At 36.4% G+C, this 26,191-nt stretch overlaps 1 protein-coding gene across 1 annotated transcript in view; it reads left to right on the top strand.

The window, feature by feature from the left end:
• The window catches only part of LOC120243567 (mitochondrial inner membrane protease subunit 2-like), an 827,125-nt gene that overhangs the window by 532,780 nt on the left and 268,154 nt on the right, over positions 1 to 26,191 (top strand). The window contains exon 4 of the mRNA XM_039249777.1: positions 4,560 to 4,625. Coding sequence (XP_039105708.1) covers positions 4,560 to 4,625 — 66 coding nt within the window. The remainder of the gene's footprint in view (positions 1 to 4,559; positions 4,626 to 26,191) is intronic.

The raw sequence follows: 26,191 nt of genomic DNA, 5'->3' as shown, positions 1-26,191 counted from the left end.
ACATTGCTTCTGTGGGATGCACACAGTCAGTGGCTCACTTTGAGCAGTGACAACCATCTCCATTGTAACAGGCTTGTACCCCATGGAAATTATACACCAGTTCATGCATTTGCAAGGCATTAGATGACCCAGTAGTGACACTTAGGCCACATGGGTGAGATTACAAGCAGCAGGGAAAGAGCTAGATACACTCATGGGCCTTTCTAGCTCTAATCTTCTATGAAAACCATGTCAAACCCAGGCAACATTTTCCAAAATTAAAAAAAAAAATTAACTATGTGTGGTGATGGACATTAACTAAACTTATTGTGATGAGCATTTTGCATTATATGCAGATATCAAATCATTACATTATATTGTACACCTGAAACTAATAAAATGTTATATGTTAATTATTTCTCAAAATAAAAGGAAGAGGGAAGTTATATCCTGATATAACTTTCTTTTTATATGACTTTTTATAACTGTTGAGTGGAATTTTTATTATACCTCTTATTTTAATGATTCAAACAGCAATGTTCCCTTTTTTTTTTTAATTGTGATGGTGTGCAGTTATGTGTTTCAATGCATGACCGTTCTTTAGGACATTAAAAAACAGCCTGTCTACTATAAGGCATGCCTATAATATCAGTTATTTTACCTTATTAATGAAGAGTTAAATGTAGACTGCTCTATGATATATGTAATTAGTGACGAATATACTGTGGTATTTTTGAGGGATCAATGCTTACATTAGACTGTAGCTAAAATGACTTCTAATAATGAGATTAATTTTATGATAATGGGCCAATCCTGAGTCATGTAAACTAAAAAATCTTTGCAATCCAGAGTGAAGTTTTAGAATTTTACTATAAATGGAAGAAGAGTGACAGCCTAGACAGAGGATTAAGGTATGTGTGTGATGAAAGCAGGAACAGAGAGTGTGGCATTCTTGCAAATCTTTCCATCCCCACAAAACATCAGAGGGCATCTCTTGAGTATTCCAAAGTCCCTTCCTAGTGCTCCAGACAGGATCAAAATTAAAGTGTACAGAAAGAACATACAAGAGCATGAAATCAGTTACAGAGATTATGAGACCTAGGACATGGCTCTGTCTGGCCTGTAACAGGATGAAAACAGCATTTTATCAAGATGGGAAGTGAAATTCAAGAAGGACACTAAGTGTCACAGAAATGTGCTGGCCATGCTGGACCCTATTCTTCTCCCAACAGCCCTTCCAGTGAGACACCGATTCTGCCACACCAAAGTCGTGTGCGGAGCCCTATGCAGATAATTCTAGGCATCCTGTCCAAGCCTCTGGAGGAAGCTTGTCTAATTAAATCATCAGCATATGACAGAATGCTTAAAATTCAGGCTCCAGAGATAAATATTGTAAAACAATGCTTATTATGAAAACACCGAAATTACAAATTTAAATGCAAATTTTAGTATTTATTGGACAGCATACATCGTATCCCTAAAGGAAGGCATATAATCCTCGTTATTCTTCACACTTCCCAGGAGATGGGCAAATGGCCAAGAAAATTTAGACAAAGGGAAGTTCAATGACTTTCACAATGTAAATCTATAATAACCCTCATACCACTTCTACTTACATGAAAATAGTACATTCAACAGCCTAATGATTAAAATATAGATATAGATTTTGAGCAGTAATGGGATTAATGTTAGTAATAGCTTTTTTTTTCTCATTTTGAATCATTTGATTAGATTCATGAGTTTAATATTACTTTAAAATTTATAGATATATTTGAAATAGTAATTCATAAGACTTTAATTATATAGAAAGCTCACTTTGCATATTCTATTTTGCTTCATGATCTTAAAATACAGATTATTTTAAAATATAAAATTCTTTTCAAGTACCGCAAGAGCTTAAAAGTTGTTGGCATAAAATATTGTTTTACAGTGATAAGGATTGCTTTTCGTATTATGTCATTATCGTTAATACCACATCAATGTGAGGTGGGGGAACTTGGCGATTAGTTCAGGTCTCACCCTTTCTTGGGGCATTCCTTCTCAGATAATGTCATGTGACACAAACAGTTGTCATCTGCTAATAGACTTCCCACAAATCTTAACCAAAAAAATCTAAGCATGTTTTTTAAATCAGATACAGAACTCCCTACCCCCTGACTTTGGTTTTATGCCCTTCTTGATTTTTCCCTGTACAATTGTGTGTGCATTCTCTGTCTCTAATTACAGATGTGAGGTCACAGTATGCATACTATTTTCTAACTTCTATTTCAATCTATGTGTTATGTTGATATTTTCACATCGTTAAAAATTATTTTATGGTATCATTTTAATGACTGGAAAATATTTTGTTATGTAGATGGACTATTTACTTAATTTACTCTTAACTGAATTTTTTCTCTTTTTAAAAAATAGATAACATCCATATCGCTAAAGTTTTACATATATTCATAATTGTTGCATTAGGATAAATTCCTAAAAATATAATTGTCATGTTAAAACTAATATAAAATCTTGACACTGCTTTACGAAGAGGCACAATTATATTTACATATTTTTTATATAGAGAATACTCGTGTCCCTAGACCCTCAACAACAAACTGTATTACCAGTATTACTTTTGTTGTTGTTATTATTATTTGTTTGTCAGTATAATAGGAAAATGGTATTCCATTGTTCTAATATACACTTCTTTGGTGAGCACAGAATTATACTTTATACATTTCTGGTTATCTAAAACAAAGAGACACAGGAGGGGAATTTCCTAAATATCTGTCAGGGGTCCTGCACAATTTTGTCAGCTTCACTGTGCCAAGAACCCTCACTCTAGCTGCACACAGATGACAGTAAAATTATAGGAATATAATGGTGAGTCAGTTCAATGAAAGGGACAGTTCAGTCAAAAACTCTGATCAAATAACCTTTTAAAATAAAGAATATTTATAATTTAGTGAAAATGTGAGACCAATTTTCACAAGTAGATGTGAATGATTTAGATGATTTCATTTTCTCAGCAAGATATAATGTGAAATATAAATCTTATTGAAACTGCATATTTACTTTGACGGAGTGTTACATTTTGAATATATTTAATCTCTTCAGTTTTTATGCATTTACTTTTCTTTTTAAAAGCCACTCAATTCAAAATGTGACTTGAATTGAAAATACTTTTATCTGTCCTTGATTTCCAAAATCGTATTAAATGATCATTTATGTGATGTATGAGATATTCCCTGAAATGTGTCTGTTAAAAGACTTAAAATGTTATTGGCAAGAAATTGGTCTTATTAAGATTGAGTTGGCCCTTGCTGTGTAACAAATTACCCCAACTAGAAGCTTAAAAGAACAAATGTTTATTATCTCACACATTTTCTGAGTATTAGGAACGCAAAGGCAGCTTAGGTAGGTGTCCTGGCTCGCGCTATCTCACAAGATTGTAGAAGACACTTGGCCAGAGCTGTAGTCTCTGAGCACTTGACTAGACTTGAAGGTTCTTTTTTTTAATTTTTTTTTAATGTTTTATTTATTTCTAGGAGAGAGAGAGACAGAGTGAGCAGGGGAGGGTCGGAGAGAGAGGGAGTCACAGACTGAAACAGGCTCCAGGCTCTGAGCTGGCAGTCAGCACAGAGCCAGACGCGGGACCCGAAACACACGAACCGCGAGATCATGACCTAAGCGAAAGTCGGACGCTTAACCGACTAAGCCACCCAGGCGCCCCTAGACTTGAAGGTTCTAATGCTAAGCTCACTCACATGGTCGGCAGACATTTCCTCACCAAATGAGTCTCGCCATAGGGCTACTCAGGCCAACATGGCTTTCTGCAGAGTGAAATTCCAGGGACAGAGTAGGATGTCAGCACCCTTGTTTTAGCAGTCTGAATTACATAATTTTCAAATGGCTAAACCCAAATGCAATTTAAAAGAATCTTCTGATTTTTCTTAAACACCTTTCATCTTCATTGTTTTCTTGTCAATTTAAATAAAATTCCACTGTTTATTTTAAATGAAATAAAGAAACTTAAGTATGTGATTTTAAAGAGATGTCTAATCATTTTCTTTATATATGAATCCTCTTTCTTGCAAGTACTTAGCTTTATAATATGAAAATTCTTATCCCTGTCTACTTTTTATTTTAATAAACTTTCAGCATGACTTCTCCTCCAGAGGTTTGAAATGAGAATTTCTTCAAAAGTAGCTTCATATCACTTGAGGGACCTAAGTAGGATTGAAGCCATGTCATGGGTGCAAGGATTCCATAATGATTTTAAGCAGAATTTCTTTTCATTTTATTAAAACAGTAGAGACATGGGGCGCCTGGGTGGCTTAGTCGGTTAAGCGTCCGACTTTCGCTCAGGTCATGATCTCGCGGTTCGTGGGTTCGAGCCCCGCGTCGGGCTCTGTGCTGACTGCCAGCTCAGAGCCTGGAGCCTGTTTCAGTCTGTGACTCCCTCTCTCTCTGACCCTCTCCTGCTCACGCTGTCTCTCTCTCTCTCTCTCTCTTTCCTAGAGATAAATAAAACATTAAAAAAAAATTTTTTTAAACAGTAGAGACATAACTGATTGTATAATCTTATTTTGTTCTAGGTCCCCTAAAAACCCAGACCAGAAGATAATTAAAAGAGTGATTGCTCTTGAAGGAGATATTGTCAAGTAAGTACTTACACTATTGTTTTAGAGTTCAAGTTATAAATTCTGGAATTTTGTCAAGTTTTACTTGGAATTCTGTCAGTTGTACTTACAACTGAGTTCAAAGAGGACCAGAGCTTTGGAGATATCCCAGAGGAACTGGTACATCTTAAGCGAGCATCTCCAACTATTTCAAATAGAAGACACACATAAACTTTTGATTATATTATCATCCTTCTCTTTTAACGTTCGTTTGTTTGCTTGTTGAGAGAGAGAGAGAGAGCTGGAAAAGAAGGGACAGAGAGAGAGAGAGTGAGAGAAAATCCCAAGCAGGCTCCATACTGTCAGTGCAGAGCCTAACGTGGGCCTGGAACCCACAAACTATGAGATCATGACCTAAGCCTAAACCAAGGGTCGAATACTTAACTGACTGAGCCACCCAGGTCCCCCAATTATATTATTCTTTAAATGTGAGGCACAAGAGATAAATACTAATTCAATTCAAATTAATAATGTTTTCTAAAATAACCACTAACCAATTGTTTTTCAAATATTAAAGTTAGCATGATTATTTTAGATTATGGTATCAAGGTTGTTTTAGAAAAATTAAAAAATGTTTTATTATTTTACAAGCATATACAGAAACTATGTCAGAGTTTTCATACTCATAGCAATGGTGGAATACGAGAAAGGAAATGAAACAAAAGCGTCTGAGTCCATGACTAAAATGGACTTCAGAAAATAACAATGTAAGGGCACCTGGGTGGCCTAGTTGGTTGAGAGTCTGACTCGATTTCTGCTCAGGTCATGATTTCTCAGTTCATGGGATTGAGCCCTGAGTCCGGCTCTGTGTTGATGACGTGGACCCTGTTTGGGTCTCCCTCTCTCTCTGCTCCTCCCTTTCTCTCTCTCTCTCTTAAAATAAATAAATAAACTTAAAAAATATATCAATCTAACAATCAGGTATTTTAACAGTCTGTAGTAGTGTCTAATTTCTTTTAATTGCTGATGAATCTATAACAGTGTTTGAGATTCAACAAGTAAATATTAATGTGGCATGAGGTGTCTCATTTTGATTGTTTACTTTTAAGTAAGTTGTAGTCAGGTCCATACAATATTGGGCTCAAAATGCTCTGACAACTGTTTTCAGAAAGTTTTCTGATTCTGTTTTCAAAAATCTTAATCCTAAAGTAACTGTGTTAATGACACTCCAGGTTAAACCATTTTATTAAAATGAACATCAGTTGGTTTCAGAGCAGAATCAAGGTCAGCCGTTCTCAAATGACGGCCCAAGGATCGCTGGGCATTCCTAAGACCCTCTGTGGGGGTCAGTGAGATCAGAACTACTTTCCTAATAATACTAAGATGCTGTGTGCCTTTTTCATTTTATTTTCTCTTGAGTATACAGTGGGGTTTTCCAGAGGCTGTGTGATGTGCAATATTGCATTAGATTGAATGCAAGAGATGATATGGGAATATGACAGTCTTCTATTAATCCAAACATGAAGTGGATTGGCAAAAATATTCTTATAAAGCCACTGATTTCAACTATTTTTATTTTGTTTTGGAAAATAATTATACTTTTTATTAAAATAATAGTTTTTATGTGTTAACATATAGGTATGTTATTATTTTAGATTGAATTTATAACACTTTTACTTTGCCATTTTAATTTCCCATATGGTAAATACTGACAGAGTATATTTTCTAATATGTTAAATATTGACTAATGGTATCCACATAAACAACAGTTCTTTGAGATCCTCAATTATTTTTGAGAGTATAAATTATTTTTAGAGTATAAAGGACCAAACAATTTGAGAACTTGTTGATGTAGGAATGAATGGGCAAAACTTTCATGTCATGATTATCTGTCCATTAGTAGTCTGCATGGTATTAGTCAAGATACTGAGGTATGGTTTGAGTGGTTTACATTTATGAATATTTGTTTGTGGTTTTTTTTTTGTTTTAAAAGCTTTAGTGATATGTAATTTATATAGCATTTAACTCACCCATGTTAAATATACAGTATAATGACTTTTATTATAAATATATATAATTGTGCAACCCTCACCACAGTCTAGTTTTTGAAAAGTTCCATTACCTTCAAAAGTTCCCTTCTCCCATTTGCACTTCACTGAGGCTCCGCCAGTGCCAGTGGCTAATCCCAGACAACCATGGGTCTGCTTTCTGTCCCATAGTATAGCCTTTTCTAGAAATTTTATTTAGACGGTATTATACAATATGTAGTCTTTTATGTCTGTTTTCCCCCCCACATATCAGAATGTTTTTTTCTGTCCCCTCCAATGTGTGAATATCTGTAGTTCATTCTTTTTTATAGTTAAGTGTATTCCATGTATGGACCTACCACATTTTGTTTGTGTACTTACAAGTTAATGAAGATTAAAATTTTTCCAGTTTGAAAGATAGGGACATTTGGTCAATGTTATGGACACTTGTGTCTTTAGGTAGAAATATGTTTTTATTTCTACTGAGATGAATTCACACATATTGTTGTTAAAACACCTATATACCTAGGGATGCTGGCTATTTTGGTGAAGTATAGGATTGACTTTGGTAGCTATCAAACTGTTTTTGAAAGTGGCTATAGTATTTTATGTTCTATAGTCAGTGTATAAGGATTTCAGGTTCTTTGTGCTCTTGCTAACATTTGGTATTATGACTATTTTTTTTATTATAGCCATCCTCATGGATATAAAGTAGACTCCCACTGTGGTTGTGATACATTTCCCTGAAGGCTACTGATGTTGAACATGCTACCATGTGCTTACTTGTCATTTGTATATCTTCTTGGATGAAGTGTCCGTTCAGTGCATTTTCTCATTTTTTACTGGTTATTCAATTTTGAATTATAAGAAATCCTTTGATTTTGAGCACTTAAATAGATTGGGCATTTGGGGGAGGATTATTGTGCATGTATAATAATGTGATTTTAGTCAGGTGTAAGTATGTTAATATCAATGAGTTTAGGTTTTGTTACCTGTAGGGTTTGCATTGTCAATTTGTGGAATCTGAGAACTATTTTTTATTTTGAAGAGGTTCTTCTGATTTCAGTAGGAAACTGGGAAGGGCAATAATTTGGAAAACCGTCTGATATACATGCATAAATATACAAAATATTCTTTTAATATTTGGAAAACAGTGTGGATATGATGCAAATACCATTTAAAGAATGAGTCAGGAAAGCTTGAGAATATTGTTAAATGAAAGAAGCTAGTCACAAAAGACCATATCCCATTTGATTCTATTTATGGTTATGAAATGTCCAAAATAGGCAAATTTATAGAGACAGAAAATAGAGGCATAAAGGAGAATGGGAGATATGGATACAGTGGGGTTTTGTTTGTTTTTGGTAGGGGGCATGAAAACATTCCAAGTCTCACAGCTTATAGTCTCACAGCTCTGTGAATATATTAAAAACAGTGAATGTACATTTTAAATGAGTAAATTACGTGTTATATGAACTACATCTCAATAAAGTTATTTAAAAAAAAGAATTGGTCAACAAAGGAAGCAAAAATTTTACCTATGTCAAATAATCTAACAAGATTAGGAATGCCAAGGGATTCATTTTACAGTATAATACAAAGAGAAGACAGTTTTAACTCAGACATATCAATATTGATTACAGCTGAAGAGTCAACGTGCAATTATAAAACTTGGTCAGACATAAAAGACTCTGCACAATTAGAAATCCTACAACAGACCTCCCTGAGGCAGGGGGGAAAAAACCTGGCTTGTTCTTTCTTCAGTAAATGTAAGAACTGTATTAGGTTCACAGAGGAGAGGCTGAGCTGTAAGGAGGATTATTGGCACAGGGCTGGGAGATGGAGAAAGGGAGATGAGAATATGAAATTTATCCATATTTCCCCCACTGATGCAACCCACATGTGCAAAGGTTGTGGCTTCTTTGTTCTAATCCTGAAAATTAACACTTTGAATATATGGCCCCTTCTGTCCCCTTCACTACAACCCTACCATGAAGTGATGTATAGCATAAAGAATGGAAGTATCAAGGCTCAAGACTTTCCTAGTATGTAGCCTCTAAAAACTACTTGATAATTGATCTGAACTTTTGTATTTGGTGTTTTAGAATAAAATTTAAAATTTTATTCCTCTGAAATATTGGTACGTAAAAATTATAGGCTTCCTGGGTTTTAAATTAATAATTGAAAATATTCTAGGGTGCCGGAGTGGCTTAGTCGAATGAGAGTCTGACTTCATCTCAGGGCATGATCTCACCGTTTGTGAGTTCTAGCCCCACATCAGGCTTTGTGCAGACAGTGCAGAGCCTGCTTAGGGTTCCGTCTCTCTCTCTCTCTCTCTCTCTGTCTCTCTACCCCTCCCCTGTGCTCTCTCTCTCTCTCACTCTCTCTCTCTCAAAATAAATAAATAAACTTAAAAAATTATTTAGAAATAATTGAATATATTCCTATGATGTACTTATAATAGCATTGATAGATATTAATGGGTGTTTAAGTGTAATAAAATATAAGTTACTGTTATGTTGACATTTTTTGTCTATATCTGATTCTTTCAATAGAAAAACATATACAAAAAAATTTTTAAATATGCTGTCTACTGCTAGAAGTCATTTATCTATTGGTGTCCTAACATGTAGAAGACAAGATGCTTCAGTCTGTGATAGGGACTTTCCAGTCCCACTTTTACTTCAGAAAATACTTGCTTTCTTAGTAGGCAAGCTAAACATAAATGAACATCACCAGATTATTATTTTTATTTAGAAAGAACTTGATATATAATAAAATGATTAAAGAAAAAAATTTGACTTATTAGGGCTCAAGTTACCCTTATTGTGCATTTTGTAGTATTTTTATTGTGAATTAACACATAATTAGAGGGAAGAGAGGGACGATTATCTTTTCAGAGCTAAGCACTTCAAAGTCTTAATTTAATCCTCAATTTAATGTTCTGTTAGTTATAAAAAACAAATATGTAGTAAAATATAGTTTAAAGAGCACTTATTTTAAAGATAATTCAGCAGCTGGTTGAATCATGTCCTGCTTCTACCTGGGGGAGGACAGGTGATAGAAGCCAGGGATCAGCCTAGCCTCAGTGAAAAGCAGGAATGGGGGTACAGCAGGACCACTGGTTTCTGTTCACTTGTACCCTCTGTCTGCTGGCGTGTTGCTTTTGCCCATCTTGTTTGTGTGCCAGTTGGCTTCTGCCCCATTGCTAACTGTTGACTTCCTTGGGTGCACCTCGTGTCTAAACTACCTGAGAGAAATATGGGTGTGTCCCCTTGAGGTATAGATCTAAGATATGCCCACCTGACAGGCAACTGGTCGGCCAACCAATCAGCTGCCTTAGGGGCAGGCGCCCTTTCTTGGTCTGGCCAGCTGTGGTTGTGTTGGCCAGTCCCCTCCCTTGCACAGACTGCAGCTATAAGGGACCTCTTGGAAGGGGCTCGTAGGTATGGCAGATAGTGTGAGGTCTCCCAAATTGGCGCACTATGATTAGCATTCACTTTACTCAGAATTACCCTTTGAAACCTCATGTTCAATAAAACTATAATCTCTTCTACTTGGTAGTTGCTTTGACATCACTCTCTGGGGAAGATCTACTTACTAAAATAATACCTACTTATTTAAATTACAGAAATAACACAAGTTTGAACAATTCAAAATGCTATAATGAACATCCTTGCACACATACTTTTGGACACATGTGTGTGTTTATTATTGCAGAAAGATAGCAGGAAGTAGAAATACTGGGCCAGTATATGTTGTTGTAACTGTTGTTATTTTTTAGTCCTAATATACAGCCAGATTTCCCTCCTAAGAAGTTTGTTTTACACTCTTACCAATATATTTACTCTCTTTTTAAAAAAAATTTTTATGTCTTTATTTTGAGAGACTGAGACAGAGAACAAGTGGGGGAGGGTCAGAGAGAAAGGGAGACACAGAATCTGAAGCAGGTTCCAGGCTCTGAGCTGTCAGCACAAAGCCCGATAGGGGGCTCGAACCCATAGACTGTGAGATCGAAGTCGGACCTTGACCTGAGCCGAAGTCGGATGCTTAACTGACTGAGCCACCCAGGCACCCCAATATATTTACACTCTTACCAACAATACATGAAATACGGGTTTCAGAGGAAATTGGTTTAAAGATCATATGCAATGGGAAAATTCAGATTCAGAAGTCAAAACATTTCAACACAAATTGTGAAATTAGTTTAGATGATGAGGTTACAATATTTTAATCAGTTCACTGACACTGTAGACCGTAGAAACATCCATTTAATGAACTCTGGTCTAGCCACTAAAGACACATAATTGATTACAAGAGACATGTAACCTCATGGAGGTTACATTCTAGCGGTTAGAAACAGATAATTGCCAAATACATAACACATAAAGCAATGTCATGAACTCAAAGTACTAAAGAAAAATTAAGAAAGGATGTATAGAGCAGGGGTGTGGGACTGCTATTTTAGGTAGGATGTTCATAGTCAACTTCTCTAATGAGAAAATATTTGAGCAGACTCCTAAATTAAGGGAGAAAGGAAGAGAGCCATATTAGTATCTGAGACAAAGGCAGTTCAGACCAAAGAAATAACAAATGTAATTCTGAGATGGATACACATAAAGTGAATTTAAGGAACTGCAAGGGGTATGCATACCAGATCCTACTGAACAAGGTAAACTGAGGTAGCAGACGAGGACTAAGAGGTTTGCAGAGCTTTGTGGCTCATAGGAAGGACTTTAGATTTTATTGTAGTGAGATGCAAGCCTGTGGAATGCTATGAACCATGAGTGACAGTATGTGATTGGCATTTTTAAAGGATCATTCTGTCTGCTGTGTAGAGAAAAGACTAAAGAGAGGCAGTCTGACCCAAGTAACCGGTCAAAGTATTTTTCTCTTGAGGAAATAATATGTAGCTTCCTCTAAAAGTAGTTAAGTATCCTTGTTTATGACATGAAGGGTGACTACTTTGATATTTCAGAGTGACTCATAAAAGTAGTCACATTATTTGTAATCACAATCATTATGATTATATTGACAAGGCAAAAGTACAGTTGAAGTATTTGTTCAGTGAATTCAGCCATTTATTCCTAAGACCTCAAAAGAGGTGACTTTTGCAAGTCTGAACTGTCTGTCTTGATGTCCACATTAATTAACATCACCAAGCAGTTTCTCGATTGTGTGGCTAACTTAGCTAGGAACGTAGTCATTTTCACAATGTTAACCCAAATGGGCCTGCTTATCTATTACACAAACAGTGAAAAGCTGATGAAAGTAATATTTAGACAAGGCCATTAGTTCCACCAAAATATTTTTCAGAGTTATAATATTTTTCTTATTAATTTGTTATGACTCATAGAAGGACTGTTTTCAAAAAAGATAAAATGAATAATAGAAAGCACCAAATTGCAGGAAGTCAATGTGAATCAACCACACTTGAAATTGGTAAGGCATCAACATTTTTTATTGGGCACTTGTATGTCTGTTTCACAGATTTTCTCAGCCCTGTCAGAAATGAAGCCTATTATCATTTCTCTTCGTACCTACTAAAAATACACTTTATAGACACTGAAATCTGGGATTCCATGTAGGTAGCAACATCAGTGAAGTGAGTCACCAGTGAAGAGGGTAACCATATAATTTATCACCTAAACTAGGACACTTTGGGGAGTGAAAGATGGTTACCATGTTGGATCAATCAGCATAATGTGTTGGCCAAGACCGACTACAACAAATGATCCACCTGCCAGTGAAATATCAGCTACTTTATAATTCACTTTACATAATTTGATTTCCTTTAGTTTGTGGCTCTCCTTGTTCAGGAGAATTCCAAGAAGTGTTCATAGAAAATAGAATCACTTCACTTCCTGGCCAGGGAGGCCTTAGGTCAGGCAGGATCAATGGTGTTGTGGAAAAGTATGTCCTGCTCATGACATAGACATTTCCAGGCTAGAAAGTACAGTGCAAGACTTTCTGTAACAATTATCCATATTGCCAAGTATTCTGAGGTAGAGAAGCTGGAGACTTCTCTCACTGCAAAATATTCAAATGATAATTCCTCTTCAAGTCTAGAGACTACATTGTAAAATGTCAAAACGCCCTAATTTATTAAAAATAACTTTTTGGTATTAGCAAAAAAAAATCCATTGAATCACTAGAAATTAAACATTTTAAAGCTTGTTGATTTTAAATGTGCGATTGAAGATACGGAAATCAATACTGGCCTATCACAGATGGTTGAATCATATTATGTTCCAGGAAATGATGAAGCTTTATAGGAAGAAAAACAGAGCTAAATTGAGTTTTCTCCAGGAAAACTAAAAATGATGCTTGTTTAATAACTTTTTTTTTTCTTTTCTTTTTTTCCTTTTTTAGTGCAATAGCTCTGAATAATAAAAGTCTAATATGTCTCTGTGGCACTCTTTGAAGACCATGCATTGATTTATGACTCTTTTTGGTAGATTAGGAATTAGGAAAGCATTCTGTCCTACAAGCGAAAACAGAATGAAAAGGAAATTTGAAAAGAAACTTATGTCCAGAATCCTGATAAAGATTGTTAATAGAATGTTTTAGAGCATGGAAGCCAGTGGTTTTATTTTATAGTTCCCAAACAGGAGCCTGGTAGGTGGTGGCTTTTGAACACAGCAGGATATTTATACCCTGGGCCTTCACTATTAGCAATTGGAACAGAAGGCTTTCACGAAATTCTGAGGCTCATAAGCCTGGTTTAGTTTGAATTCTGAATTTTCCCAAATCAAAATGGCACGGCACATATGTGTATAGTGCTTAGGGTCTGAGTAACATTATTACTTAATAGATAAGGCTTTGGGCATGAAATTCTAGTGTCCCAGGGTCTGCCCTATAAGGTTTAGTTACTGCTATATTAGAAACATTTGTGAAAAATCATCAGTTTTACTCTCATGTCAACCTGAGAAATTATTTATATCTTCTGGACATTCTTCCCTTCTTCTTGTAAGAATGATAATTATTCTTTACTAAAGAATTATAGGTAAGTAACACATGAATGACACTGTGGAAATCTTTCTTTTATGTAGTTACAGGCGATTATTTATCACGCTGATGCTGTATTAGTGAATAAAAATGGAATTATTAATAAAAACTGTATGCATTAGCAATAGATATTTCTTCCTCCCCATCACAAAATAGCCACTTTAATTTTACATGTAAAAATGTTGATCTTGACTTTTAAAGTCAAAATTATTTCTGTGATTAATTTAGCAATGTGGGGAGGTTTCCAGAGGCACTTCGCCACTGTGTAACACTTTCGTGTAGGAGGATGTGACACTTGCTGGAAGTCACTAGACTATCTAGATTGACTTGCTTTTTCTAATAATTGTGATTGCTAGTATTGTGGTTCTCTTCCTGCCCCCATCAGTGGTTTCTCTGGTTTCATTTTCTATCTTAGTCTATCCGTCTCCTGAACAGGATTCTTCCTTAGGTATGAACATCTTCACTATTTATTCTTTCATGCAGAGTCATTTATTCATTCATTATGGTGTCGAGGTCAAAAGCACAAACTATAAATTCAGACTTCCTCGATTTGTATCCCAGCTCTGCTGCTTCTTGTGTTACTTTGCCAAATTACTTAATTTTCTAAACTTAATTTTCCTTATCTGTAAAGTGGAAATTATAATAGTACATACTCCATAGAGTTTTCTTCAGGATCACATAACACAATGGATATAATTTGGTTAGCACAGTGCTTGGCACATAAGGATACATTCAGCAATATCAGATATTCTTAGTAGTAGTCATGATTTACTCATTATGTATTTAGTGCCTGGGGTATTTACTATGTGGTAAGCACTGTCTGAGATTCTGAGGTTAGAAGTATTAAAAGCTGTAGATAGTTCTTGTCTTCCTGAAGCTTATGCTGTGGTGGAAAGATAACAAAATATAGGAATACAATATAACAAGAGAATTGCCACCAAGAAAATTGTACTAAAGGCTGCTGGAGCCTCCCTGGAGGAAAAGTATCTGGTTTACCTGAGGAGCTGAGCTGTGTTGTGTTCAACTTTCTCGTTAAAGTTTGAGATGGATAGGCTATTTCCTGTCTCCTCCTTAACTGCAAAAGTAGTATAGGCTTAGTATAACTTAGCAAAATTGAAACAATACTGGAGCATATGGGGTAAAAAGAAAAAGTCCTTTTTTGTTGTACTCCTAATCTGTTTCCATAGGTATAAATGGTGTGGTGTATATCTTAGTAGGGGATTGAAAAGATTAGAAAATTGTTGATGTAATAGCATTTTTGCCTTGAATATTCTATAAAGAAAAAATATATACTTCAGATATATCTATAAGAATTTACATTTCCTAGTATGTGTATTACACAGATATGCTGATGTTATAATTATATACTCATACATCTCTACTAGGTAGATATTTGAAAACATGGCAACTCCAGAACTGCTTATTTGTTAAGTCCTAAATAATAAATAACAGCCCTAGGGGTAGCCTACAGAAAGATACCATGAGCGTATTATTGGGTGACAGTAATTGGTGACCTAGACAAAACCATTTATAGAAAGTTAATGGTAAGAACAAGAAAGTGAGGGACGCTTTGAGTGGCTCAGTTGGTTAAGCATCAGACTCTTGGTTTTGGCTCAGGTCATGATTACATGGCTGTGAGATCAAGCCCCATCAATCCTCAGCAAGGAGCCTGCAAAGGATTCTGTCTCTCTTTATCTCTCTCTGCCCTGCCTCTCCCCCACCCCCGCCTTAAAATAAATAAACTTAAAAAAGAACATAAAAATGAATATTCGTTAATATCCTCATTATTTTATATTATTCATATTAAGCTCACTGTATCTAACAGGAAGTATTAGAACCATTGTGTTCTCTCTAGGTGGTCCGTGGGCTGAAATAACTGGGGTGCTTCAGGTAGAAAACCTTAGCTTAAGTAGGAAAAATTTTCTGCAACCAGGAGCCTCGTAGGATGCTCTGATCTGACTCCCTCCTTGACATCTCCTTACTGCTTTCCAAAATACAGTAGTCAGGTTCTAACTTTGAACCTTTTCACTAAGCTCCTTTTCTCCCTTTTTGGGCTGGCTTTGGGGGCTGCACTTCCCAATTACGCCATGATGCTCCCTCGCCTCCCGCAATACAGACAGACTATGTGAACTGCTTTTGTGAAGTCTGATATTGCCCAGCAGGAAGCACTGAGGGCCGGCTAGTGTATCGGTTTTTCAGCCTTCTTCGCTGCTGGCTTACATACACTTCTTAGTAGCGGAGCTTTTGGGTTTCTTTTCTAAATTTTTAAATGTTTTTATTTATTTCTGAGAGAGGAGAGACAGTGTGAGCAGGGGAGGGTCAGAGAGGGAGGTACAGAATCTGAAACAGGCTCCAGGCTCTGTGCCAGCCGTCAGCATAGAACCCGATGCGGGGCTCGAACCCATGAACCATGAGATCATGACCTGAGCCCAAGTCCGACGCTTAACCAACTGAGCCACCCAGGCACCCCAGTAGTGGAGCTTTTTGAAGTTGTGAACTCCGAGTAAAAATAGAGAAAAATGCTAACTTTTGTACACTCCTTTGAACTAAATATTGATTTTTATTTTTTTCCTCTGCTCACAGTAATGTAAGTCTGTCAAATATTTTGAAAAGGCATATAAGTATAATTATCTTAGTAGGAAGCTAAAAAGATTGTCTTAAAATACCTTTGTAACTAAGCTTGAGAAGAGTGCCAGAAAGATTTAAGAATATTTCAGCCTGAATAGTTACTTAATAATTAAGGAACAGAAAGGTTTTTATATTTTTGTGCAATTTCAGTTAACCTTGTTTAAACTTAACATTGACCACTCTTTCTCTTTTAAAATGTTTGGAGAAAAAATTTCATGCGGAGAGCAAATGTGTTTAAGGTATTAACTTAATTAGTTATGGATGCTATTAGATTTTTGTAATTTTTTTTGTTCAAAAGCTTGTTTTAGGTGTCTTAGAGCAATGAGGGGTAGCATGATACAGTAGAAGGAATTTTACACTTGAAGTAAGATGATAAATTCAGTTCCAGCTCTGTTCCTTTCAAGCTGTGTAACCTTGGAAAAGTTATTGACCTCTCTGATTTTTCTTATTCTCTATTTTCAGAGCTATTTTGAAGACCAAATACAGCCCAATACTTTGTAAACTTTAACACACTACTAAAATTTAATATGTTATTAACTGATTTTCTATTTTGCTTCCTCAGAGCTTAAAAGAATGCCTTGCCCATTTTAGATGATCAATTCTTTTTTTGTCACTGTTGAGAAAATTTTATTGTATTGCTAGGTCAAGATATAGTTCCATATTTTATCAATTCTGAAGTTGGAAGAAAACCACTTTTACAACTTTCGGTGTGAAAACTCAGATGCTGGCTACTATATCTTTGGGATCTTGAACTGGCTCCTCATATTCAGTCTGTAGCAGGGGTCAATATGCTTTTTCTGTAAACAGCCAGATCGTAAATATTTTTAGCTTTACAGGCTATACTGTCTTCAACAAAACTGCTCCATTCTGATACTGCAGCATGAAAGCAACTATAAATGATACATAAAATGAATGTTCCAATAAAACTTTAATTACAGAGACAGATATTGGACAAGATTTGGTCCCTGAGCCATAGTTTGCTGATGCTGGTCTCTATTATCTACTTTCATTCCTTTAACCTTAGAAATACATAGAAAATACTAAATGTTTCTAGTTCTGGCCAGTAGTTTATTTATTTATTTATTTTTAGTGTTTATTTATTTTTAAGAGAGACAGAGTATGAGCGGGGGAAAGGCAGAGAGAGAGGGAGATAGAATCTAAAGCATCCAACAGGCTCTGAGCTGTCAGCACAGACCCCAGTGCAGGGCTCGAAGTCTCAAAGAGCGCTCAACTGACTGAGCCATCCAGGAGCCCCAACCCTGGCCAGTAGTTTAAATAGTAGTGAAGAATTTGCCTAAAAGCTCTGGGTTCTTTGGCTATATGTTGCTTGAGGCAGAGAGCAGTAGGAAAGAAAATCCTGAGCTCTGCTACTGTAAGTGAGGATTTTGCTGCACTGCCGGAAGCCACATGGGTGCACCTGGACAGTGAAGGTATTTGTCTTGAGCTGGACGAGGAAGAGCTCTTATACTGTAAGAACACTGCAGAGAGTATCTTCACTGGCGAGCAGCCACTATGCTCATAAAAGAGTAGAATAAATTTCATTGCCCAAGTAGTTTCTTCCTAATACAAAAGGAATAGCCCTTCAGAGGGGAAAATTCTGTGTCGGAGTACTACCACAGGCTATTTAAGCTCCTTTTATAAGCCCAGTATTAGAACTCCTATTATCTTCTGCTTGCTATTTTAGCTCAGTCTGTCTGTGCTGGACTTAACTGATGGTGCAGAGAGGAAGGAGCTAATAATCTAGGAGATCCTCTTTTTAAGTAATTTTTGTTTTAGTTCCTCAATTTACTCATTGTGTTACGGAAAATGTTCAAATGTTACCTAATTTATTATGAGGGATACCTGTATACATATAATAGCATCCTAAGTGCAAAAAGTAATCATTCCCATTTTCTAAATGTTGATTTTGAAACGAAAGCCTATGTTTGCAGTTCTGTAATGTTGGAAAATGTCTGTTGACAGAAACATTAATCGTAAATTGTTCATTTAAAAAAAAAGCGTGTCTCCCCAGTTTCTTGCCTGAGAATCTGAATGGTTCACACTAGCAGAACTAATAAGATTTTGAAATTGATCATCCTGGCAGTTGCAACTCAAATGAAAATTTGAATGAAAATAATTAAATTTTTGTTCATTATTAAGGAAGCTGACAGCTGTTGATATTTTCTTTTGGAAGAGTCAATCGTATGGTGAAAGTTGTATATTTGGGGCATGATGAATAGCAAGTCATTAACTTTGGGCTTCTGCAACTGGCCACCTGGGAACCAAGGAGATTTTCTCCTTTGCTTATTACAAAAATAAATTCTACTCCCTGACCATTATGCAACACCTCGTTTTAATACGCAGCCACGAGCAGGCACAGATAAACATTGTGCCCCACACTGCTACACCTCAAGGTGTATCGATGCTTCCAAGGAACATTTCTGCAGTTTGAATTCCAGTTTTACATACATCAGAAAGTAAATGACTATTTAATCTTTGACTATAACATGAAGAGGAGCAAGTAATACATACTGGAATGGAGTTTAGGAAGATGGAAAGCCAAACTGAAAGATTTTCTATTTGAGATGAAAGTATAATAAGCAGTAAGCTTTACAAAAGCAAGGAGTCTGATAATAGAAAAGGAAATGAATGAACAGGTTAGAATTTGCTATGTGTATGGGAAAGTAAGGTGACCCTTAATGGATTTCTGGGGCCGTCTGTGGGGGATTATGTAAATAAAACCTGAATTCTAAGTCTAATATGGCTATCATTAAAATCAAGAGAAGGCTTACTGCACAATGGAAATTGAAGTGACTCCTAACTGTATGTATCTGAGCTCTTGTATTCTCACACGACTTTTAAAACATAATGATTTGTTAAAATTAAAACTTGAAATATCCTTACCAGTAAAGTGAAGGAAATCAAAGAGGATATGGATAGGAAACTTTTATGAAAGTTCCACTTATCACATGTCTGACAACGTATGAATATGGGACTGAGTAGTGAGCCAGCAATAAGCATTAACGGAGTTTATGTCTTTACTAACCCAAAAGGTGAAAACATGTTTCTCATTGTTGTTTTCATTTATATTATTTTCATTGCTAATAAGAATGAATATTTTATACACTTATTAATCTTTTACTTCTTTCTCTAAGAACTAATTTACAATTGGCCATTTTCAAATGGTGGTAAACGTTTCCTTATGAGTTTGAATATATTCTGTGCATTAACCTTCTGCCCATACTTAGATCAAATATATTTCCAGTATGTGAATTGCCTTTTAGTTTTATTCATCACATAGGTTACTTTAGGAAATAAATTTTTAAGCCATTTATTTTTGATGGTTAAAATTCCATGAAGTAGAACTTTAGAAATTGAATTCTTTGACATTAACTTTTGTACATTTATCTGCTGTGAGTTAATGCTGAGTGTATTAATGCTAATCTGTGAGTTTTACAAATAAAGAGAAAGGAGACTTCACTAAAAGTTTGTAGCATGTTTTTCTCAATATTTTAAAGTTACAAAAATCTGGTAAAACTTTATTGTAGAAGACCTTGTAGATAATCTATGTACGTTTTATAGGCTACATAGCTACCATATGGAGGGCAGCATTGTTTTAGTAGATTGTTTCTCAAAGTGTGATCTCCAGACTGTAGCATCAACATCACTAAGGAACTTGTTAGAAATGCAGATTCTTGAGTCCCACTTGCCCATAATGAATCAGAAACCATGAGACTAGAGCAGCATTCTGTTTCAGTAAGCCCTGCAGGTGACTCTGATGCATGCTGAAATTTGAGAAAACATTCCAGTCTTATGTGTCTCACCAATGATCTGTTTTAACTTGAGTAGTTTTAGCCCATTTAGATTTTGGTCTGCTTAGGTATAAAATGATGCTCTTCAAATTGGCTCCATTGCCACCCTGCCTGAGCTTAAACTTGCATTTGGGATTTGGGTTGGGAATTATGGGTAGGAAAAAACACAGTTGTGTCATGTCCCTCTGTTCCCTTTGCAACTTGAATGAACTGTCAGATCCTGACTACCACCCAGTCTTTTTTACTTTTTAGGGGTTCACTCTCCCTTTCTTTGTAATCTCTGCCCTCCCTGTGATTTCATGCTTTTAGGAAAAAGGAAAGCATCTCTCGATAAGTTTGAAGACCCTTGGACAAAACGATTTGGAATATGTTTTCCAGCTCTTAAATTCTATGATATTTATTCTGTAGAAAAGATAGAGGCAGTCAGTACACAAATTTTTATAGGAGGATTAGCACCAGGAAAAATACTTTCTCATGCCAGGATAGAAGGGTGGATCCTGTCAGGGATTCACTTCCTAGGGTTGCTGCTTTCCATGAGGCATCTTAGCCACTGGTCTTGAAAGTCTCCCCAAAGGAGAAACTCAAGAGGTGAGTGAGGGAGGACTTTATCTAACAGTGCCTAAGAAGACAGGTTACCAGGCCTTCATGACTTCCTGCCTGGATTACTGTGTCTCTATCCTAACTGATTTCCCATTCATACCCTTCCCAGTCCATCCTCCACACTCCCACAAGAATGTTTATTTGTTTGTTCTTAAATGTTAACCTTATTAGGCCTTCCACAGTCAGGAGCCTCATGATCTGGCCCTGTGTCTCTCCAGCTGCCTTCTCCCCACTACATTCTAACGACACCAACAGTTTGTACTTGCTTGGCAGTTATGCATCTCTTCAAATACCTTTGCCTTCACAGGAAGCACCCTTACTTGTGTCCTGTTCCTTTCTTTTGTTTTTGCCTGACTAACTCTCTCAGCAATTCCATTTCTAGGAATTTATCTGATAGCTAGACCAGCACCTGAGTGCAAAGGAGTGTGTACAAGGGAGTTACTTGCAGGGCTGTTTATAATAGAAGGTTAAAACCTTCTAGATGTACATCCACACAGTTGAGGACATTGTAATGCACTCATGAAATAGAGACTCAGGAACAATTAAGAAGAAAGATCTATATATGTGCGCATGTGCGCGCACACACACGAGTAAACTCTCACATATTACATCCTGAATACCACTTCCACACCAGTCATTTTTCTAGGAGTTCACACTTACTTTCTTTGTTGTATAAATTAGTCAGTAGATACTAGCAAATGTATAACTTCCACCTTTACAGAAGGGAACTAGAGGTCTTGAAGGCCAGAGTGTGAGGGGGATTTTACTGTATATCCTTTAATATTACTGGATTTTACCTTGAATCTCTCTCTCTCTTTCTTTCTTTCTCTCTCTGTCTCACACACACACACACACATTATGGGTATAGATATACACATACGCATGTATACACGGGTGTAGATATGTGTGTAGGACAAAGATTCAGTTCTGGCATCTCTTTTTAGAACCTTCTGTGATTGGGATTACTTCCCATTTGTGCTCCTGTTGAATACTAGCTTCCTCTTTCATGACATTTACCACTCAACGTGAGCGACTTTTTCCTTTTGTCTTCTTCTCCTACCCAGTCTTCTTACACCCATGTGCCTTAGTGGGCACGTGTGCATGTACACACACACACACACACACACACACACACACACACAGTGTTAGAGCTATATTGTTCCAGTTTTAAAAGTGCTTTCATACTTCTCTATCCGTGCTCATGTTTTATCCTGTGTGTGGCAGACTCCTCCTCCCCCCACCCCATCTAACAAAACCCTGTATCCTTACCCTGACAGAAATGATTGTCCTCTTCTCTGTTTCCACAGTACTGTATTGATCCTACAGGCATAAAGTGCATCTAATTGTATTAGAGCCCGTTGGACATGCATCCTTCTGCCCGTGTGCAATTTGAATCAAGGACAGTGGCTCTCTCCTGGATCCCAGCATCTAGCACAGCCCTGTCTTGCAAAATTGAGCATATTGAAAGTGTGCTCAATAAGTATTTGTCAAATTAAATGACTGCAGGAAGCTCTGTGCAATATTTATAAGACAACACTCCTGAATATCGCTCTCTGAAATGATTCTGTTTATTCTGGAAATATTTCAACTTAGTCCAATTAGTATCAGCCCCAACTCCTTATCTTTAAAAATGTAAACTCTCTAATTTGCTGAACATTTTCATGTTGCTGAAGGTAAGGAAAGCAAGTGGTGAAGAACATGAGTCTCAGTGATCTGTTTGTCTTTGAGCTCTTCAGCAGCAAAACACTGCAGGGATTGTCACTGCATAGCAAGGGGGCTGACAATATGCTTGTTTATCGTTGAGAAGGCTTACATGGGCCCTGTGTCAGTCAGTTTAGGCTAACTTATTCTGTGATAACAAACGACCCCCAGATCTCAATGGTTATTGCAGTAGAGGCTTGTTTCTCACTCTAGTATATGTTGACCACAGGTTGCATGAGTCACTGCTCCATATTTTCTTCCCTCAGGGATTCAGGATAACAGGGTATTCATGGTCTCAGGGGAGATGGAAAGGGAAGCATGGTAGAACCATAAGATGGATCTTGAGGCTTCTTTTGGAAAAGGGACATATCATTTCTACTCGTGTGTCATTGGCCTCAACCAGTCGTGGCCAAACCTGCTATAAGTAGGCTGGGTGTGCACAACTCTCTCTCAGGGATGGAAAGCAAACATTTTGAGCAATAGTACCATCTGCTGAAGCCTCTTTTTAGAGTTCTTCTCTTAAAAAATAAATTGGTTTTGTTCTTGCATCAATGTGTTTATTTCACACACATTAATTGAGCATGTACCACAAACAGAGAACAATGGTCGGGAGAAGTAATGAGGTATAGTCAGGGACTCTTTTCAAGAAAAAGGATATATCAGAAGGGTGTAAAAATAACCTCCCTGCACAGTGGTCAAGTAGTACTGGTGGAGAGCGAACCTGGAGGAGAGATAGCTGAAATTGGCATACTGTGAAATCATATGCATGAACCACTGATTTCTTTTTTAAAATTTTTTTAATATTTATTCATTTATGAGAGAGAGATAGACAAACAGAGCATGAACAGGGGAGGGGCAGAGAGAACGAGGCAGAAAAAGTATCTGAGGCAGACTCCAGTCTCTGAGCTGTCAGCACAGAGCCTGACATCGGGCTTGCATCCACAAACCATGAGATCATGACCTGAGCCAAAGTCAGACGCTTAACCAACAGAGCCACTGAGGAGTCCCATGAACTACTGATTTCAGAAATAATTTTATATTGTTACTATTTTGTTAATGTTTATTCATTATTGAGAGAGAGAGGTTGCAGGCTGGGGAGGGGCAGTGAGAGAGAAGGAGAGAGAGGATCCGAAGCAGGATCCATGCTGTCAGTGCAGAGCCTGACGCCAGGCTCAAATTCACCAACCATGAGATCATAACCTGAGCTGAAGTTGGACGCTCAACCAACTGAGCCACCCAGGCATCCCTTGTTACTATTTGTTAGTTTCACATGTAAAGGTGTACTGTTCGAGGATTCATCACATCCATTTTTCCTTTCATTATTTTCGTTATTTCAGAAATGTCATGTTGTATCTATATTTGTACATATACACATACATACACAAATATATACTTATATATGTTTATTTAATAAATAGTTACATGTTGATGATAAAGTGGTAACACTGATCAAAATATCTGATGTTACCTCATTAGTCATACTCCTTAGGTATTGGCTGTGTACAGTGGATTGAAAACCTACAGTATGTTATATTTTTAAGCATTCTGCTTATTTTTCTATTTACTTATTTGTTGTTTTATGTAGCTTTTTTTTTTTTTTTTTTGAGAATAAAAATCTGCTTATGTCCCATGTGGCCTTGAATTTCTTGGCTTGGAAATTACTATTCGGTCTATACAATGAATACATAGTGCTGATGCCCTAAGCTGCTAGTGTTTTTCTGTTGGTAGATTATTCCTTGTCCATTGCCTTTTAAATATATATTCAAAAGGATCATACTTTAAGAAAGGATTAAGTATTTCAAGAGAGAAAAACCATTCTGCTGTTTCTCAAGCATACACAGCTGTTAAACTTTAATTAAACAGGTTTGTAAGAAAGGGGACTAGAGACCAAGTTCATAAAACCAGACAGATATGCTTTGTAAATGAAGAAGAAAGTTAATTAAGCCAAGCATAGCAGCTTAATATTAATTTTTAAAACGCTTCCAGTGTATTTGTTGTAAATCTTGACACTGCTATTGCATGTTTCCTAATGAGTTATTCTACAATTTAAGTTCAGCATTTGGATGTCAAAAATTCCTAGTCAGTTGGAAAATTATAAGATTTTCCCACATCATGTTAATATTTATTACAAGAAACTTAACTCTTGAATGAAATGTAATTCACCGATGAAAATAAATGGTGAACTTGTACTTTGGAAGTAGCAGTTGTTATGTAAGCCACAAGAATAATCCAGAGCAACTCACTGAGTTTTTAAAATTTATTTAATTATCAGTAGATCTGTATATCACAAAACAAGACTGATAAAACAGATTTAGTATTCAATTGTGGTGTCATTGAGCTTATTCTTAAGTCTTTTAACCAAGTTACAGTTTTTAAAAAAAAAATTATGAAAGGAGAGCTATGTATGCCATTTTAATAAAAAAATTGAGCTCAACAGCACACCCATAATTCTGTGAAGGAGAAGGAACAAAAAAGCCTAATGAATTAGAATTTGTTACCAACTGTCAAACCCTAAGAAACTTGCAGATGCATTCAGTTATTGAATTGGGTTCATGATTTTCCTTTGTGTTTTATTATGCATGGAATCTGTGAAGGAACACTTTTAAGATTTGGATTTCACCTTCTCAATAGGGAAGGCAAACAGGAAAAACTTTATAAGCATAAAGGTGTTTAGATGAAGCCTGCTGGGTATGAATGCAGTAAATAAACCAAATTGTGATTTATTTAAATTATGCACAAGTTTAAACCTCTTGTTTCCCATTAACGGTGTGCCCGGCTTTATTCTCTAACTAGGAGTATAAAGTGTACATTAAACATTGACTATATTCTTAAATATGTCAGTGTAATTATAAAAACTTCAACCATTACTTCTTCCTAACTGAAAAGATCTTTTGCTTGTGTTAAGCAAAGGATTTACAGGCACTGTTTATTCAAAAGACCACCATGGAATAAGAAGGGTATTTGAGACCATCAGTAGTTTCTCTAGACAGTCCCATAGCTGTAAATAAATGAATATTTACAAAAATTATGCTAAGCAACATAAATTGTACAGCATGTTGTCGTGTGGTGCTTCCACTGCTATACTGAGGAGCCCTAATAGTGTCATCAACAGAATATCCCTGTTTCTCCCTGTAGGATGCTGGGTAAAAGAATTGTTTTTCTTATGCTGGAGATGAGAACTGCACAAAACACTCCTGAGAGATATATTCGACCTAAAAGGGTGATGTTACTTCAGGTTCTCATTTCCATTTTAAAGACAGTATTGTCACTGATTATGCTGAATGTAACTCTTCACAGTAGCTATTTCTTTTGTCATTGCTGGATGAGTATCAGCAGTGAGGATTGGTCCCCGAAGTATTTTATCAGGCCGACTTCCTTCATGCAGCACACTGTCAGCATGTGATATGGTAATGATTAAAACACCACTTTTAAGTGTATTAGTCATAAAGACTTACTGAATTCTTTCATTTTTTTTCCCCCTGAGCCATCTAGTAATCTAATCTTGTGGTTTTGTTTCTCATGACACTTGAGGCATTTCCTGATAGTCAAGTAAGTTGTTCCAGAATGTCAATCTGTAAGAAGCCTGTTGAGTGTGCCATTGCATCTAAAGATGTTTGCTGTCTTCATGTAGCTACTAGTTTACAAAAAAAGGGTGATATACATTTGCATAACTAGATCCGAGCTTCGGAGATCCAGTTCAGTTTACTTGTGTCATAGATGAGGAAACTGAGACCCGAAAAAATGTGACTTGCCCAAGTTGACCTGGCTAGCTAATGAACTAAAACTTGGCTTCTTTAACCCATAGTCTAGCTTGATCAGATGGTACTCATTGGAAATCTACAAATTTCTCTGC

Source organism: Hyaena hyaena, unplaced genomic scaffold, assembly GCF_003009895.1.
Source record: "Hyaena hyaena isolate Hyena2069 unplaced genomic scaffold, ASM300989v1 scaffold_346, whole genome shotgun sequence".
In the NCBI taxonomy this organism is placed as follows: domain Eukaryota; kingdom Metazoa; phylum Chordata; class Mammalia; order Carnivora; family Hyaenidae; genus Hyaena; species Hyaena hyaena.
This window is presented reverse-complemented; position numbering and strand designations above follow the sequence as displayed.